Source organism: Aquarana catesbeiana, linkage group LG12 (genome assembly GCF_042186555.1).
Source record: "Aquarana catesbeiana isolate 2022-GZ linkage group LG12, ASM4218655v1, whole genome shotgun sequence".
NCBI lineage: Eukaryota > Metazoa > Chordata > Amphibia > Anura > Ranidae > Aquarana > Aquarana catesbeiana.
Window position 1 is genome coordinate 128,075,112 of NC_133335.1, and position 20,765 is coordinate 128,095,876.

Sequence of the window (20,765 nt, forward strand, 5' to 3'; positions counted from 1 at the left end):
TAAGAATGTATTAGTTCTGTCCTACCTTCACGCAGACACGATGGTCCAAATTCCTATGGCGACTGGTGTTGTGGAGAAACCCCTCTGTGTCTACGATTATAATCTTAATATGGGAGGGGTGGACCTCAACGACCAGTTGTTGGCACCGTACATAATTGCCCATAAGGCCAGACGCTGGTACAAAAAAGTGTCTGTATATTTATTCCAATTGGCTCTGAACGCTTTTGTGCTATACAAAGCTTCAGGACGAACTGGATCCTTCCTTAAATTCCAAGGAGAGATCATCACAACCCTTCTGTTTCCAGACAGGGCTGTGGCCCAACTTCCAAATGTAAATGCAGTGAGCTGGCTGCATGGGAGGCATTTTCCGTATGTCCTCCCTGGTATCCCTACCAATCAATCACCCCAAAGAAGATGTTGTGTCTATAGCAATTATGTAGGCGTGACACCCGCTATTATTGTCCCTCCAGTCCTGACCATCCTGGTCTTTGCATTGGTGAATGTTTTGAACGCTACCACACACTAGTGGAGTATTAGCATAGGGTACAGCACTGCACAGACTAGGACACACTTACACGGGGTCTCCAAAGATGCCATTGCATTTTTAGAGACCCAAACCTGGAACCGAACTGTTACAACCGTTACAAACACTACAACCGTTATAACCGTTACAGTTACAAAAAAAAAAGTTGAAAAAAATGATAAAATAAAAAAGCAAAAAATAGCTGTTTTATTCTTTCTCAATTGTTCTCTCTATTCTGCTCTGTTTTACTGTATTTTTTAACTGCAATGTTTTATTGTTACTATGTTTTATCATGTTTGCTTTTCAGGTATGTAATTCTTTTATAATTTACAGTTTACTGCATTTTATTGTTAACCATTATTTTATTTTCAGGTACTCTATTCAGCTGCAGCACCGATGTATTTATCTTGACAGCAACACCGCGTGCTCTTACGATACATGAATCAGTGACTCCAGCACTGTAGGAGGTGATTTCACCACTACAGTTAAAAAAAAAATGTTTAAATGTATGTTAAATATCAATGTACATTTGTAATCATACATGTATGAGGTAGTGATAAATATATTTTCCAAAAAGTACTAAATATACAAGAGAAATACAATATTTTGTGTTTCATAATCTTACCAAGCTGTCGTTTTCAAAGTAAAGTATTGAGATTGGATAAAACAAATTGCTGCAATGCTTTCAATGTATGGGCTCTCATAGTATGGATTCTCTGTCCTGGGATGGCCAAAAGAGGGATATAAAGTTTTGTATATCTTTAAATGAAATTAACAAAAATTAATAAAATAAAATGATGCAGGGCACCCCCAATTGGCTTAAAGTTTAAAAAGACATTTTTTACCTTAAATAGAATCAAGGATTATGTTGCTCAAAGTGAATAGATACCTCCTAGCATAAAATGAAGGTAGTAACAGCAGTAAACCGGCACAATAAGGAGGAGCCCTAATCGGGGATTGAGGAATCAAATTGGGAAAGAACATTCCCATGCAGCAGATTCTAAATCAAGATGAAACAATTGCACAGGTTAAACAGATCCATCAGGTGCAATTCCTGTCAAAATTGAACATGGCTGCAGCTAGAGATACTTACTGAGAAAAACAGTAGGCGGGTAAATGAAGGAGCGATCCATATGCTCCCTGTGATAAGGTGCCAATGACAGAGGATGTGCGGTATCTCACCGCCTTTATAAGCTCTCCATCACCGCCGGGATGCAGACGTATATTGAGAATGCCCCAGCTGCAACTGAACGACGAATGTAGCGACATCACTGATTGACGCTCGCTGCGTGCGCTCATGAGTAGTGCGCATGCGCGAATCGGCAATACAGTGGTGGAGCTAGTGAGGCCAATGGCGCCATCTTAGAAGAGGGGCAAAAGGATAACAAACACAGCGATGTCAATAATGGACCAGGGGAAATGACAAGAATTTACTGAGTATCAATAGGTCATAGATAGGGATGAGCTTCGAGTTCGAGTCGAACTCATGTTCGACTTGAACATCGGCTGTTCGCAAGTTCGCCGAACAGCGAACAATTTGGGGTGTTCGCGGCAAATTCGAATGCCGCGGAACACCCTTTAAAAGTCTATGGGAGAAATCAAAAGTGCTAATTTTAAAGGCTTATATGCATGGTATTGTCATAAAAAGTGTTTGGGGACCTGGGTCCTGCCCCAGGGGACATGGATCAATGCAAAAAAAAAGTTTTAAAAACGGACGTTTTTTCAGGTCTGGTATGGATTTTAAGGGGAACCCTGCGCCAAAATAAAAAAAAAAAAACGGCGTGGGGTCCCCCCAAAAATCCATACCAGACCCTTATCCGAGCACGCAACCTGGCAGGCCGCAGGAAAAGAGGGGGGGACGAGAGCGCGCCCCCCCTCCTGAACCGTACCAGGCCACATGCCCTCAACATTGGGAAGGTGCTTTGGGGTAGCCCCCCAAAACACCTTGTCCCCATGTTGATGAGGACAAGGGCCTCATCCCCACAACCCTGGCCGGTGGTTGTGGGGGTCTGCGGGCAGGGGGCTTATCGGAATCTGGAAGCCCCCTTTAACAAGGAGACGCCCAGATCCTGCCCCCCCTGTGTGAAATGGTAAGGGGGTACAAGAGTACCCCTACCATTTCACTAAAAACCTGTCAAAAATGTTAAAAATGACAAGAGACAGTTTTTGACAATTCCTTTATTTAAGTCCTTCTTCTTTCTTCCTTCATCTTCTTGTTCTTCTTGTTCTTCTTGTTCTTCTTGTTCTTCTTGTTCTTCCTCCGGTGTTCTCGTCCAGCATCTCCTCCACGGCGTCTTCTATCTTCTTCTCCTCTGGCCGCTTTGCACCCATGGCATGGAGGGAGGCTCCCGCTGTGTGACACGTCTCCTCTTCTGACGGTTCTTAAATAACGGGGGGCGGGGCCACCCGGCGACCCTGCCCCCTCTGACGCACGGGACATGATGGGACTTCCCTGTGGCATTCCCCGTGACGTCACAGGGAAGTCCCGTCAAGTCACCGTGTGTCAGAGGGAGCGGGGTCACCAGGTGGCCCCGCCCCCCGTTATTTAAGAACCGTCAGAAGAGGAGACGCGTCACACAGCGGGAGCCTCCCTCCATGCCAGCATGGATGCGGAGCAGCCCGGAGAAGAAGAGAAGAAGATGAAGAAGAGAAGATGAAGAAGAGAAGAAGAGAAGAAGATGAAGAAGAAGATGCCATGGGTGCGGAGCGGCCCGAGGAGAAGAAGATAGAAGACGCCGCGGAGGAGATGCTGGACGAGAACACCGGCGGAAGAACCAGAAGAGCCAGAAGAAGAAGATGAAGGAAGATAGAAGAAAGAAGAAGCATTTAAATAAAGGAGTTGTCAAAAACTGTCTCTTGTCATTTTTAACATTTTTGACAGTTTTTTAGTGAAATGGTAGGGGTACTTATGTACCCCCTTACCATTTCACATGGGGGGGGCCGGGATCTGGGGGTCCCCTTGTTAAAGGGGGCTTCCAGATTCCGATAAGCCCCCCGCCCGCAGACCCCCACAACCACCGGCCAGGGTTGTGGAGATGAGGCCCTTGTCCTCATCAACATGGGGACAAGGTGTTTTGGGGGGCTACCCCAAAGCACCCTCCCAATGTTGAGGGCATGTGGCCTGGTACGGTTCCGGAGGGGGGCGCTCTCTCGTCCCCCCCTTTTTCCTGCGGCCTGCCAGGTTGCGTGCTCGGATAAGGGTCTGATATGGATTTTTGGAGAGACTCCACGCCGTTTATTTTTTTAAATTTTGGCGCGGGGTTCCCCTTAAAATCCATACCAAACCTGAAGGGTCTGGTATGGAATTTAGGGGGACCCCCACATCATTTTTTTTTTTTTAATTTTGGCCGGGGTTTCCCTTAATATCCATACCAGACCTGAAGGACCTGGTATGGAATTTAGGGGGACCCCCACATCATTTTTTTTTTTTTAATTTTGGTTCGGGGTTCCCCTGTGGGGAATTCCCATGCCGTTTTTATCAATGAACTTTTATGTGTATTGTCGGACCGGCAATGCAATAGCCGCGAGTAGTTTTAAATGACTTTTTTCCTTTGAAATGTCATTTTGCTGTCAGACTGTTCTAAACATGGGAAACATGCGTCCATTTACAGGCATACTATAGACACCCCCCAGCTATGAAATTTAAAGGGATATTACACTTTTATTGTTTGACTTTAAGCATTATTAAAATCACTGCTCCTGAAAAAACGTTCGTTTTTAAAACTTTTTTTTTTGCATTGATCCATGTCCCCTGGGGCAGGACCCAGGTCCCCAAATGCTTTTTATGACAATAACTTGCATATAAGCCTTTAAAATTAGCACTTTTGATTATTCATGTTCGTGTCCCATAGACTTTAACGGTGTTCGCGTGTTTGAACAAACTTTTTTCCTGTTCTCATGTTCTGGTGCGAACCGAACATGGGGGTGTTCGGCTCATCCCTAGTCATAGAGTATAACAGTCTACAAACGAGGAATATCATTAACCCCTTCCCGCCGACCGTACGCAGATATGCGTACTCGGCTTTCCGGGGTTATACCGGGATGATGCCCGCAGCTGCAGGCATCATCCCGGTACCGTTGTTTACAGCGGGCGATCGGCTACCCATGTATAACAACCGATGCGGCTAAAAGCCGCTCGGCTGTTATACCGGAGGAGCGGGAGGGGACATCCCCCCCTCCCGCCGCCTCCCGCCGCTGTTACCGGGCCTCCCGTGCGATCGGGAGGCCCGGTGTCCATTCGGCTGCCTTCGGCGGCTGGGGGCGGGCTGGAACGAAGCTGCGAGCGGCTTCGTTCCAGCCTTCTCGTTGTAAACGCGGAAGCGACGTCATGACGTCACTTCCCGTTTACTCGGCTGCCAATGGCGCCGAATTTAAAAAAGTACACAGTATTCAGAATCGCCGTTTTCAGCGATCTGAATACTTTGAAGTGTAAAGGAGGGATTGGAGGTCTTTTAGACCCCCGATCCCTCCATAAAGAGTACCTGTCACCACTTATTACTGTCACAAGGGATGTTTACATTGCTTGTGACAGCAATAAAAGTAAAAAAAAAAAAAATTTTTTTAAACACAATTTATAAAGTACAAAATAAATAAAATAAATAAAAAAAAAAAATTTTTTTTAAAGTGCCCCTGTCCCCGCGAGCTCGCGCAGCGAAGAAAACGCATACGGAAGTCGCGCCCGCATATGTAAACAGTGTTCAAACCACACATGTGAGGTATCGCCGCGATCGTCAGAGTGAGAGCAATAATTCTAGCCCTAGACCTCCTCTGTAGCTCAAACCTGGTAACCGTAAAAAAATTTTAAAGCGTCGCCTATGGAAATTCATAGGTACCGTAGTTCGTCGCCATTCCACGAGTGCGTGCAATTATAAAGGGTGACATGTTTGGTATCTATTTACTCGGCGTAACATCATCTTTCACATTATATAAAAAAATTGGGGTAACTTTACTGTTTGGATTTTTTAAAATTCATGAAAGTGTCACTTTTCCAAAAATTTGCGTTTAAAACACCGCTGCACAAATACCGTGTGATAAAAAATATTGCAACAATCGCCATTTTATTCTCTAGATTCTCTGCTAAAAAAATATATATAATGTTTGGGGGTTCTAAGTCATTTTCTAGCAAAAAAATACGGATTTTAACTTGTAAACACCAAATTTCAAAAATAGGCTTAGTCATGAAAGGGATATGCAGAGGCACTGATCCGCCCACGATTAATTTAAAAAAATATATATATATATACAAAGCAATATAACAAAAAGGAAAAAAAAAAAGGTTACAGGGTTTATTCTTTTTAATTGAATTAAAGAAAAACTAACATCTCTACGTGCCGCTCCAAAGTAGGTTGCAGACAAGGGGATTAAAATCTCCAGGGCTCCCGATGGGCAAGCGATTAATTATTCACTTGTCACATTGGGTGCCCCGGGTGTCCATGTGGACCTAAATGGACAGAGAGCATCCATACATGAGAGACCTCATCTACAGTAAAGCATTATTTGTGAATTTGTAAATTTGAAAAACGAACTTGTTTATTAATGTAAAGTAAGGACAGCCTGTAAGGTTAAGACATCAATTCAGTGGGGAGTAAATACAAAAGAAGCCATAAATACATACAGAAAATCTAGAAAATGTTTACAAAAAATGGTGTATAGAGAAAAAAAAAAATTAATTTACAAAAGGTTACTGAATGCATCATTCATGCCTGGATATTTTAAGGCTAACAGTGCGTGTATCCACCGTGCCTCCTTTTGGAGGAGTAATTTGTCATAGTCTCCTCCCCTGTCTCCAAGGGGGATGTGTTCTAGGGCAAAAAAATGTAGACAATTACTGTCAAAGTTGTGTTATAGGCCAACATGGCGGCTAATGGGGGTTTCCATTCGTTTTTTTTTGTATTAAGGAAACATGATCCCTTATCCGACAGTAAAACGGTCGTTTAGTCTTGCCAATGTAAAACATCTGGCATTCACATTGCATGATGCATTGCATGATGTACACGATACCTATTGATTGGCAGGTTACTGCAAAATTAGGTCTTAATAGTCTTAATAGGCGACCATTTGGAAGCAATAAGCTTCGTGCCGCTAGTATAAATCTACAGAAGTTACAATGACAGAGAATCCATACCATGATACATTGAAAGCATTGCAGCAATTCGTTTTATCCAATCTCAATACTTTACTTTGAAAAAGACAGCTTGGTAAGATTATGAAACACAAAATATTGTATTTCTCCTGAATATTTAGTACTTTTTGGAAAACATATTTATCACTACCTCATACATGTATGATTACAAATGTACATTGATATTTAACATACTACTTTGCCAAACCTTCAATTAGGCTAGGCTTTCCTTATTACTGTTCGTATTAAATATCTCATGTATATATCATTTTTCTCTACTATTTAGAGCCCGCTACAATCCTTGCCACAAACTCCTGAAGAAGCTCGTATTAGAGCGAAACATGTCGAGCGGCAGATTGTTATGGAATTAAGTTGGCTCTGTCTTTATGTGCCCATAAAGGGTTTAAGTATTGTGATTAATGCATTACTGTTTTAGGATGGTGTATCACTCCTTAGGGACACATGTTTTTAGAGTTAAACTTTCAATAAAAATCATGTATTTTTTATAACTATAGTGTATATGTTTTTCGATTTTTTTTTTCACCTAATATTTTGAAGCACCTTAAAAGTCCCGGGCGAGCTTTGTTTTCAAACCCTCCCCTTTTCCCGTTCTTTTTCATTTGTGCACACCGATCTTAGTGTTGTCAGATGCTTTGAGGGCAGAGGAAAGATCTAGGGTCTAATAAACCCAATTTTTTCAAAAAAGAATACCTGTCACTACCTATTGCTATCATAGGGGATATTTACATTCCCTGAGATAACAATAAAAATGCTAAAAAAAATAAATGAAAGGAACAGTTTACAAACAAAACAAAAAAGCAAAATAGATAATTAAAAATAAATAAATAGATAGAAAAAAAGCACTCCTGTCCCCCCGTGCTCACGCGCAAAGGCGAACACAAGCGTCGGTTTGGGGTCATATGTAAACAGCAATTGCACCATGCATGTGAGGTATCACCGCGAAGGTCAGATCAAGGGCATTAATTTTAGCAGTAGACCCCCTCTATAAATCTAAAGTAAAAATGTATGTAGTTTGTCGCCGCTGCACGTTTGTGCGCAATTTTAAAGCATGTCTTATTTGGTAGTCATGTACTCGGCATAAGATCATCTTTTTTATTTCATCAAACATTTGGGCAATATAGTGTGTTTTAGTGCATTCAAATTTAAAAAAGTGTTTTTTTTTCCCAAAAAATTGCATTTGAAAAAACGCTGCGCAAAGACTGTTGCAACACCCACCATTTTAATCTGTAGGGCCTTTGCTTTAAAAAAAAAAAAAAAAAATATATATATATATATATATATATATATATATATATATATATATATATATATATATATATATAATGTTTGGGGGTTCAAAGAAAAATGTTTTTTTTCATGTAAACCATGTAAACCGTGTCAGAAAGGGCTTTGTCTTCAAGTGGTTAGAAGAGTGGGTGACGTGTGACATAAGCTTCAAATCTTGTGCATAAAATGCCAGGACAGTTCAACCCCCCCCCAAATGACCCCTTTTTGGAAAGTAGATACCCCAAGCTATTTGCTGATAGGCATGTTGAGTCCATGGAATATTTTATATTTTGCCACAAGTTGCGGAAATATTACAAACTTTGTGCAAAAAAAAAAAAAAGTTGTCACTAAATGATATATTGCTTCAACGTGCCATGGGCATATGTGAAATTACACCCCAAAATACATTCTGCTGCTTCTCTTGAGTACGGGGATACCACATGTGTGAGACTTTTTGGGAGCCTAGCTGTGTACAGGACCCCGAAAACCAATCACCGCCTAAGGGCGTAAAATGGTGATTTCACTTCCTCACTACCTATCACGGTTTCGTAGGCCCTGAAATGTCAAGATGGCACACAACTCCCCCAAATGACCCCATTTTGGAAAGTAGATACCCCAAGTTATTTGCTATGAGACATGATGAGTATTTTGCAGCTCTCATTTATTTTTTGAAAATGAAGAAAGAAAAGAAAAATGTTTTATTTTTTCAATTTTTTAAAACTTTGTGACAAAAATGGAGATCTGCAAAATACTCAACATGCCATGTGTAATTTTTATTTTTTTTGTCATTTTTCAACCACTTGTGACAAAAAAATAAAATATTCAATGGGCTCAAGATGCCTCTCAGCAATTTCCTTTCTAAAATGGGGCCATTTGGGGGGGTTGTACTACCCTGCCATTTTAGCACCTCAAGAAATGAGATGGGCAGTCATAAACTAAAATCTGCATAAATTCCAGAAAATGTACCCTAGTTTGTAGACGCTATAACTTTTGCGCAAACCAATATACGCTTACTGACTTTTTTTTACCAAAGACATGTGGCTGAATACATTTTGGCCTAAATGTATGACTAAAATTGAGTTTATTTAATTTTTTCAAATGATTTGAAAACTGATAAGCGGAGCTTATCAGTCCCCCCCCCCCTCCCTCTGGTGCCATATTTGGCATCGGAGGGGGAACTTCCTGTGCCATCACCCCTTCTCCTTCCCCCGCCGCCAGGCCATTCAGAAGATGCAAGTGCATGCACAGTAGGGAACCAGCTGTGAAACTGAAAGGCTTCCCTGCCAGGTTCCCTTACTACGAATGGCAGCGGCTGGGAAACATCGGCTTGGGGTGCTGATATTGGTGGATTCTCGGACAGGTAAGTGTCCTAATATTAAGCTCTGCTTTAATCTTTTACTGAGTGAGAGTTAATATTGCAACTGTTGCAAAACCTAGTCCTCTACCACCAACTGATGTATTCATGAGATTAAAAATGGCGATAAGCAGAGTGATTTTGTTGAAACTGACTTTGCAGCACAAGTATTATTTTGGTCTTTGCCAAAAAAAAAAAATGTTTAAAATTAGCTTCAGGATTCATCATATCCACTACTTAGGCTTAATTTTGTCTTGCCTCCCTTATTAAAGTGGAACTTCACCCAAAAGAGGAAGTTCCGCTTGCTTACATCACCCCCCGTTTAGCATTTGGCACTCGGGGGGGGGGTACGGGGGCAGGGTTGGAGTGTATACCCAGTCCAGTCGGATCGCTGTGTCGATCCAAGCGGATGTTCACCCTCCTCCTTCCCCCAAAGCCTTCTGGGACACATCACAGGTCCCAGAAGATTGCCGGACCATTCACAAAGCGCATCGCGGCTCCCGCATGCACAGTGGGAAGCCACTGTAAAGCCACAAGGTTTCACTGCTGTTTTCCCTTAGTTAAGGTGCTGGTACCTGGACCTGACTGAAAAATTGGTGTGGGTTAGGGCAGCGCTACATCCCTGGACAGGTAAGCGTCCTTACAAAAGAAGTCAGCAGATACAGTATTTGTAGCTGCTGACTAAATGTTTTGGGGGGAGACTGGAGCTCCTCCTTAACGCCACTTAGATTTATCAAATATCAAAGTACCAAATGTTAAAAAGAAGAGAAAAGCATTTTGAATATGGTTTAACTCCTAATACAAAGTGCAAGAATGCATTGTGACCATTAAGAATTCATTTTTTAACTGCTGTCCTGACTACTATTTGATTGGTTGCTAGGGCTCTCTTTTTGTTGTCTTACTTAAAGTGACATTAAACAATATCCTTATTACTCAAAAATAATCAATACACACCCACTACTTAATGGCCCTGTAATCCATTTTGTCGTGAAATGGTTTCTTACTGTGTTTTTCTGCCCCCTTGTAATGTCCTCAATGAGCTCCCGAAGCTTCCCCCCCCCTCCCCCCCTCACTTCTGTTTGTTTGGAATGAGCAGTGCACGTTAACCACTTTACTGACCAGCCTCGTTTTGGATTTTAGGTGTTTACATGTTTAAAACAGGTTTTTTTTTTTGCTAGAAAATTACTTAGAACCCCCAAACATTATATATTGTTTTTTTCTAACACCCTAGAGAATAAAATGGCAGTCAATGCAATACTTTTTTTTGCACCGTATTTGCGCAGCAGTCTTTTTTTTGGAAAAAGTTCACTTTTTTGAATAAAAAAATAAGACAACAGTAAAGTTAACCCAATTTTTTTTTTATATTGTGAAATATAATGTTACGCCAAGTAAATTGATACCCAACATGTCACGCTTCAAAATTGCGCCCGCTCGTGGAATGACGTCAAACTTTTACCCTCAAAAATCTCCATAGGCGACGTTTAAAAAATTCTACAGGTTGCATGTTTTGTGTTACAGAGGAGGTTTAGGGCTAGAATTATTGCTCTCACTCTACCGGTTGCGGCAATACCTCACATGTGTGGTTTGACCAGCCTTTTCATATGCGGGCGCTACTCACGTATGCGTTCACTTCTGCATGTGAGCTAGTCGGGACGGGGGTTTTTAAAAAAAAAATGTATTTTTATTATTTATTTTAAATGATTTTATTTATTTTTACACTGTTTTTTTTTAAAAAGTCACTTTTATTCCTATTACAAGGAATGTAAACATCCCTTGTAATAGAAAAAAAAGCATGACAGGACCTCTTAAATATGAGATCTGGGGTCAAAAAGACCTCAGATATCATATTTACACTAAAATGCAATTAAAAAAAAAGTCATTTAAAAAAATGACATTGAAAAAAATGTGCCTTTAAGACGTATAGGCAGAAGTGACGTTTTGACGTCGCTTCCGCCCAGCATTGTCATGGAGACGAGTGGGCGCCATCTTAGCCTCACTCGTCTCCAGGCACAGAAGGGAGACAGACGCGATCGCCTCTGCCGCTACCGATGGCTTTGGTAAGCGGCGGAGGGCACCGGAGCGCGGCGGGAGGGGGGCCTTCTCCCGCCACCGATAAAAGTGATCTCACGGCGAATCCGCCGCAGAGACCACTTTTATCTGAAAGCCGACCGCCGCACGAAAACGGGGATACCGATATCCGCCGCCAAAGTTTGGACGTACATCGGCGTGCGGCAAGTGGTTAATTGCGGTCATGTGCACTGCTCTTTGCACCTTACTAATGGCCATAGTCCATAGTCCCTAATCTCAAGAGTGGGCAAGAGAGGGTGACTACATTCATACATACAGTGAGACCATGGTGGACAAACAGCCACCCTCTAACAGTAAATTAGATTGCAAGAGCACAAAAAAAGAGAGATCTGGAGGAGGCTGGGAGCAACAGAAGGGACTTGTTTAAGTTAAGAATATATACTTGAATATATATTTGTTTTTTTTTTTTGGGGGGGGGTTAGTGTCACTTTAAAGACAAGACGCCTGAAATGTCAGTACCTCCGTCAGAACAGTATTTTCACACGCTGCCTGGTACTTCTCCCGCTCTAGGGTTGTGCGTTTCTCCACCTTCTCACGATCTGTTTTCTGCTTGCGATCAGCTCCTTTAGGCTAAGTATGGAGACAAAACAATGACCAAAAAGTAAATGGCAGAGATTAATAGTGTTTTAATTCATTTAAAATCACAGATGGCTTGTGTGGCTTATTGCAGGTATGAATAACTTTTATGAATGCAGTTGAAAATGTTTCAGGAAGGGGGCAGGAGGCGGAGCCTAGCAGAGCAGACATGCATTGTTAGAGCTCCACACCGCTGAGGAGAGAAGAGAAGGACAAAGCGGAGCCTGCAGGCTCAAAAGGTATCCATTTGAACCTTTTTGCCCCAGGGAACAAACTGTGAAAGTTTGGGCAGGAAATATGGTACTGGGAGGAAACCGTGGCAGAAATAAAAATCACCTCACAAAGAGCTCACAGGCACTCACTGCAGCTGAAGCAGCTCCAGTCACCTCACAAGATACAGCATCAGGGCGCTCTCACAGACAGAAAATGTCACAGCAAGACTCTCCATTTGAGTCAGATACAGAACAAATCCTCTCACAAACTTCTCCACAAGACTCCTCAGCATCCCCAATAATATTATTACAATTTGAAAAGATGCTTCATAAGGCTTTAAAACAAACCTCAGACCAAATAACAAAAAGCCTAACCCAAGAAATAAGAGAGCTGGGAAACCGCACCGCAGCCTTAGAAATAAAAATGGATGAAATTGAAATTACAACCCAAGAAAATATAACAGAATTGGAACAATTAAAAAAAGAGAATTTAATACTTCAAACTAAGCTTGAAGATTACGAAAATAGAGCCAGACGTTCAAACTTGCGCATAAGGGGAATACCTGAAACTGTGACAGACCTGCAATCTACTATTACTGCTCTATTACAAGAACTAAAGCCAGATATCCCTATTGAACGTTTAGAACTGGACAGAGTACACAGAGCCCTCACAGCCAAAAAGAAAGATGGACCCCCACGTGATATAATCACAAAATTTCATTATTACAGAACGAAAGAACAAATACTAATTGCTGCAAGAGAAAAAAAGGAACTTAATTTTCAAGGACACAATTATCAAATTTTTGCTGACCTATCCCAACTTACTATTACTAAAAGACGATCCATGAAACCCCAACTAATGGAACTGCAACGCCACAACATTATGTATCAATGGGGCTTCCCCTTTTCAGTCAGATTTAACTACCAAGGTACAATTTGCAGAAGCAGATCAGCAGATGAACTACAACAAACCCTTTTAAAATTAAATCTGACAGAACCCACAAGCAGCAACAGTCCCACACGCAGAAGAATGGCATCATCTTCACCTTCAGGCAGCACCCAGAAAATTTCAGAACAAAATGGGAAGCATCATTCTCACAAAAAAGGCCGTTATGCCACATCATCCATGGACCAAGAAGATTCAATGGACTGACATCCTAATTCCTGATATCTCTTCATTTATTATACTAAGAGATGGTTCTCTATAAAAAACCTATATTTATAACTGAATGTAACTGCATTCTGATAGTCACACACTGTGTGGGATCATGTTACATTCCAGTTATATTTCTTATTACTTCTGATTCATATAGCCTTAGAATATATAAGTGAAATAAGGAAATTCTTGTTCAGTTATATATTATCAGGTAATAACAATAGATTTATTACTTTTTAAGACAAATATGTTCAATAACCCAGAAGTAATGGAAGCTTTTTCTTTCTTTTCTTAAAACAAATATATTATTACCTAACTAGTTCCTAGAATTATGTTTTTGTTTATTCTAATCTGAAGCAATACAACCTCAATTTTATGAGTTAACATATCTAAACAGTTACATATGAATAAAATATGTAATTGTTTACTCTAAAAGGGTTAAAATCCCAAAATAATTCAAACTATCTTCATCAATACCAAAGTTATTAACAGTCCTTTCTAACTGAATTATTTAGCCTAGGGCAAGACTAACCATATACAACCACCCTGGAATAAATAATTTCAACAAAAACTATATTCTGCACTCCAATTAATGAAACATCATTTTGATGTCTTTTGACATAGCACTTCTCTCCTGTAAGCGGAAGATCCGTGTACCCCCATTAGCCCTCCTCATTCTCCTAACCATATTATGTGGGAGTGTGACGAAGGCACTTATTCCCCTGAGAGAGATATTTATTCTCTTTCACGGGTAAATTGTGATTACTTGCAAAAAATAATTTATACAATGTATCATCTAATCTCATATGTTTTTTGTTTACTCTTTACTCCAGAATTCACTGGTTTCTTTTCTATCTATTCATCTCTTCAGTCCACACAGGTTGATCTGCGCAGTCAGCTCTGCAGAACAAAAAGTAAGTCAAAACTATTTGATCTGTTGCCATGGCACCACTGAATATACTTTCCCTGAATGTTCAGGGAATAAATGTCCCTCAAAAAAGGACCAAAGCCTTCCGTACTTTCCATAACAAGAAGGCTCACATAGTATGCCTCCAAGAAACACACTTCACCAAAGATTCTACTCCAAAATATATTTCTCCTTTTTATCAACAAATTTACACGGCTTCTGCCTGTACCAAGCAAAGGGGAACTCTAATTGCATTTCACCGATCCACACCATTCACCTTATCATCAGAAATTAAAGACCCAGAAGGTAGATACCTGATACTCATGGGTTATATAATGGATACAGCAATCACAGTGATTTCCTACTACGCTCCTAACAAACAACCTACACCATTCCTCTCACATATATTACAAGTGATTAATACACACAAAATAGGAACAGTGATAATGTGTGGGGATTTGAACCAGGTCCTCCTCCCATTTCTAGATAAATCACCTTTTACACTATCCAAAATAACCTCTAGATTACCTTTTTCTCAACTTCTTTCCAAATACAATCTGGTAGATTCGTGGAGAGAAAGTAACCCAATGAAAAAGAAATTCACTTATTTCTCGCACCCTCATCAAACCTTCACCAGAATAGATCATATTTTTCTAACAATAGGAATGATACCAGAAATTATTGCATCAGATATAATTCCGATTCCGTGGTCTGACCATAATGCAGTATACACTACTATAGCCTCAGCCATACCAAAAGCGCATGACCCAACGTGGTACTTACCGGACATAATGCTCAAACACCCACTACATCAGATGGCCATTGAACAAGCTTTAAAGGAATACATATCAATTAATAATACAACAGACATCTCCCCAATAACACTGTGGGAAGCTCATAAGCCTGTCTTGCGTGGTACAATACAAAGACAAATGGCACTATTTAAACGGGAACGCAAAAATCTAGCAAAAAAACTAGAACTCAATTTTAATGCAGCCTACATATCATTTCAAGATAATCCATCTCAGAGTACAAAATCTCATCTGGAAAAATCTAGATTGGAATACGATCTATTTCTCACTGAGTCAGTTGATAAATCCCTCAAACGCTCCAAACACAATTTCTACATGAATACAAACAAACCAGGTACATATTTGGCTCGGGCATTAAATTCAACTAACAAATCTTTCAAACCAATACGTTTGAAATTATCAAAAAATGTTTACACTTGTAATCCAGTTAAAATAGTCCATAAATTTCACTCACATCTCTCAACTTTATACAAGACAAACAATGAATTTAATCCTACAGAGGCTGAATCCTTCTTCTCAAAAATAACCTTACCTGAGTTATCTCAGAATCAAAAAAGCAGTTTGGATGAGCCTATAACTATAGATGAAGTTGCTAACGCCATAAAAGACCTAAAACTTAACAAAAGACCAGGCCCAGACGGCTACTCGGCTTTATACTATAAAACATTCTCAGAAATACTCTCTCCCATTCTCACTGAAACTTTTAACAAACTTCTAGATGGACATTCTTTTCGGCAAGAAACACTAATGGCAATTGTTTGTATGATCCCAAAACCCCTTTCTGATGATACTTCCTGTGTGAATTATCGGCCTATCTCTCTGTTAAACCTCGATATTAAATTATTAGCAAAAATAATAGCAAAACGTCTCAATAGCATTATAGGTAAATTAATACAGAGATCAAGTAGGCTTCATGCCAAATAGACAGGCAGGCGATAATATACGCAGGGCAGTGTTATTGGCACATATTGCTAAAAAACGGAAAATCCCTTTATGTTTTCTATCTCTCGATATTAAGAGGGCATTTGACACAGTATCCTGGCAATATATGCAATATTCATTACAAAAATGGGGTTTTGGACCCCACTTTTTAACATGGATCAAAGCATTATATAATAAATCCAAAGCCTATATAAAATATGCTGGATACAAATCTGAAGCCTTTAATATCGAAAGAGGTACCCGACAGGGTTGCCCATTATCTCCCTTATTATTTGCCCTTATACTCGAACCCATGGCCCAATACATCAGAACAAACCAAACTATAACTGGCATTGAAGTAGGAGGTATTACACACAAATTATGTATATTTGCAGACGATATATTACTTTTTCTATCATCACCACAGGTCTCTGGTCCTAACTTAATACCAGCTCTTGATGGATTTGCAGCCCTATCCGGCCTTATGATTAATCCTAAGAAATGCCTAGTGCTTAATATTTCACTCACAAACATGGAATTGATCCCGGCTAGGGCTGCACTCCCATTCACATGGGCAGAAAAATCAATCCCATATCTTGGAATTCATTTAACAGCATCTCATTCTGACTTATTCTCAACCAATTATCCTCCTGTATTAAGACAGATCACAAATCTAATAAAACAATGGTCGCAACTTCCTTTATCCTGGATAGGGAAGATTAATGCAATCAAAATGACTATTCTACCCAAATTGCTTTATCTATTCAGAGTCCTCCCTATTCCAATTCCTTCCTATTTTTTGAGAATAGTACAAAAAAGAGCAACTTCGTTTATATGGGGCTCTTCTAAACCACGTATACCTATACACACACTACATCTTCCCAAAAATAAAGGAGGCCTAGGATACCCTAATTTTACTAACTACAACAGAGCAGCACATTTGGCCAGTCTGTCCAAATACCATGCAAAACAGGAAATCCCATTATGGGTATTTATAGAGGCTTCAGAAAATGACCCTCTATTAATATCAAATTTATTATGGCTTGATCATAAAGACCGCTTTAAAATTCATAATCCCATAACTAAACACTTCTTATCTCTCTGGGATAAACTAAAAACCAAATATCAGTTACAATCTCCACACAATCCTCTCCTTTCTTTTATCAGAAATCCGGCCTTTTATCCGGCATGGATCTACCCAAATTCTTTTAAAGCTTGGACAACATCAGGCATTCAGACACTAAATGACTTCATAGCATCTAAATCATTCCTTTCATTCCCATTGCTTAGAGAAAAATATGATCTACCAAACTCTGAGATATTTAGATATCTCCAAATCAAAAATTTCTATACACCATTCCTAAAGGGGGATACACCATTATCCCAATCATCCATTTTTGAATCAATCTGTACAAAAGATCCATTTGCTAAAGGTACAATTTCATCACTTTATAATCAATTATATGGAGTAGCAAATCTTAATAGACCCTCTTACGTTCAGAGGTGGGAGGAGGACCTCGGACGAACTTTAGAAGAAACGGACTGGTCTAACATATGGCTCACATCTAAGTCATCTTCACCCAACATCTTAGCACTGGAGACAAATTATAAAGTCCTAACTCACTGGTACCTTGTACCCGTTAGAGTGGCAAAATATTCACCTAATACCTCAGCTCTTTGTTTTCGAGGATGCCCAGAAATAGGCACATATTTACACATATGGTGGACGTGCCCAGTAATCCAAACCTTCTGGAAGGAAGTCTTCGTGATTGCATCTAAAATATTTAAAAAAATAATACAACCAGATCCATATTTAACTTTACTTAATCTAAAACCGGAATAGTTAACACTCTCTCAATTCAAACTTATGATCCAACTAATAACGGCTGCAAAACAAACAGTGGCCAAGGCATGGAAATCTCCTACATTGGTACTAGCAGAAACAATTCACAGAATGAATAATACAATGTCCCATGCTAAGATGGTTGCCATCGATCAAAATCAAATTCCAAAATTTGAAAAACTTTGGCATCCTTGGATAAAACAACAGTTCCTGTCAAACTTCAATGACTCTGTCCTGTTGCCATGGTAACAGATTAAATGACTTACAGAGACACCCATTCTAAGGCTTCAAAGAGAACTAAAAAGAATAATAAACTGACGAGCGGGACAACCTTGTGGACCATACCTCTACCTTTCAACCCTTTTTCTTCTTTCTCTTTCCTTTTCTCCACCTTACGATTAAAGCTCATTATCAGAATTTATTTGACCTATATACACTCTACTTGTAAACAATATGTATAGTAGGTATAAATCATTTAAATACCTACAAAAGTAACTAAGGAAATGATATATATCTTTAATTTAGGTTTACGTGAACCCAATGTTTAATATTTGAAATTTCATGATATTTACCTATATAAACCCTACTGTAAAACAATGAGCTTACTTTATAGATCCTTGTAAACTTACTTTATGTATCTTTATAACATTGTATACTCAATAAACTTCTTTTGACAAGGAAAATGTTTCAGAAATATATCAGAATTTAAAAGTTATGCCGCGTACACACGAGCGGACTTTCCGGCATACTTGGTCCGGCGGACCAGAGTCCGCCGGACAATCCGATCGTGTGTAGGCTTCGGCGGACTTTTTTACCCCAAAAGTCCGCCGTACCTAGATTTGAAACATGTTTTAAATTTTTCCATCGGACTCAGTTCCTGACGGAAAGTCCGTTTGTCTGTATGCTGGTCCAACGGAAAGCCCGCTCGTCTGTATGCTGGTCCGACGGACCAGATATGACGCAAGGGCAGGGTATTGCATCTCGCATTCGCTGCAATAGGAAAAACAAATTTTCCTATTGCGGCGAGCGTGGGGCATACCAGGGCCTTAGGTCTGGTATGGATTTTAAAGGGAACCCCCTACGCCGAAAAGGCGTGAGGTCCTCCCTAAAATCCATACCAGACCCCAATCCGAGCACGCAGCCCGGCCAGTCAGGAACATCTGGAGAAGAGAAGAGGGAAGAAGTCAAGAAGACAAGAAGACAGAAGTCCGGGCCTCCGCTGGCAAAAGAGCGGCATGAAGACAGCGGAGGAGCCGGCAGAAGAACTGGAACACCGGGAGAAGAGGCCAGAGAGAGTGGAGAAGAACCAACTGGACGCCGGGAGAAGAGGAACCGGAGGGACCCCCGAAGCTGGAGGAAGACCCCCCCAGAGCTGTCTAATAAATTATTTTAAAAACCTGTGTAGTGTGTTTTATTATTGACACTTTTTCCCTAGGTAAATGGGTAGGGGTATCATGTACCCCCTACTCATTCACATAGGGTGGGGGGGCCAGGATCTGGGAGCCCTCTTATTATAGGGGGCTCCCAGATTCCGATAAGCCCCCCGCCCGCAGACCCCGGCAACCAATGGCCAGGGTTGTTGGGAAGAGGCCCTTGTCCTCATCAACATGGGGACAAGGTGCTTTGGGGTGGGGGGCGCCCCCCCTCCCCCAAAGCACCCACCCCCCATGTTGAGGGCATGCGGCCTGGTATGGTTCAGGAGGGGGGCGCTCGCTCGTCCCCACCCCCTTTCCTGACCGGCTGGGCTGCATGCTCGGATCGGGGTCTGGCATGGATTTTAGGGGGGACCCCACGCCATTTTTTCGGCGTAGGGGGTTCCCTTTATAATCCATACCAGACTTAAGGGCCTGGTATGCCTCGCGACTGGGCTTGCAAGGTGTTAATCTCGCCGATAAAAGCGGCGAGATTTACTTCCTTTTCTAGTCCCGTCGTACCCGAGTCACGTTCAAAATGAACGGACTTGTCCGTGTGTGAGCAAGTCTGTTCATTCTGAAAGTCCGCCGTAACTCCGGCGAAAGTCCGTCGGAAAGACAGGTGGACTTAGCCTGCCGGAAAGTCCGGTTGTGTGTAGGCAAGTCAGTCCGTTCAGGTAGTCCGGCGGAAAGTCCGGCGGAAAGACCGTCGGACCAAGTCTGCTGGAAAGTCCGCTCGTGTGTACGAGGCATTATTCTTGCAGGAAAGTACCCTTGATTGCACAATAACACCTTCCTAACTTTTTAGTTTAACATGGCTGATGACATAATACAATTTAGGGCTGAAACAACTAATCGACATAATAGATTATGAAAATAGTTGTCAAATATTTTCATAATCGATTTGATCAGACGATTAGTTGACCTGCATACAAAATGCGTTATTTGTTTATGTATCAGAAAACACAGAGCAGCACACATACAGCTCAGTACACTGTCCATATATGTCAGTATACACAGTGTAGCACCCATACAGCTCAGTACATGGTACATGTCACTAAGTGCCTGAGAACTTGTGAATGTGTGAGGAGCAATGCCTTGTGGATCATGTAGTCTTGAGCATGAGAAGGAAGTGAGTAATTCTAAAAGGCAGAAGTTTTTTTTTACCTTGGTATAGGGTCACTCTATACTATACTTTGTGGCTTGCTATAGGGGCACTTTGAAGGCATGAGGAGCCAGAAGCACTGGTGGAGGACCCCAGAAGAGGAGAATCAAGGCTGCTCTGTGCAAAATCATTGCACAGAGCACGTAAGTATGACAAGTTTCTTGTTTGAAAAAATTTTAATAATACAACGTTAACAATTGCTACAATCGCTATAAGTGGTACAGGTTCTGTGCATGGAAGATCAGCATCTGAACCCAGAGAAGCTGGAGGCTATCAGACTGGAGGTAATAGAAGGCATCACAATTACATTTAAAGTAAACGTTCACCAGTACTGTGCATATATATATATATATATATATATATATATATATATATATATACAGTATCT

General features: G+C 40.8%; 1 protein-coding gene across 5 annotated transcripts in view; it reads right to left on the reverse strand.

Annotated features, from left to right (window-relative positions):
- Positions 1–20,765, reverse strand: part of LOC141114560 (transcription factor CP2-like protein 1) — a 316,164-nt gene that overhangs the window by 100,404 nt on the left and 194,995 nt on the right. For all 5 annotated transcript variants that reach the window (XM_073608327.1, XM_073608326.1, XM_073608328.1 and 2 more), the window contains one exon: positions 11,833–11,943. In XM_073608327.1, coding sequence (XP_073464428.1) covers positions 11,833–11,943 — 111 coding nt within the window. The remainder of the gene's footprint in view (positions 1–11,832; positions 11,944–20,765) is intronic.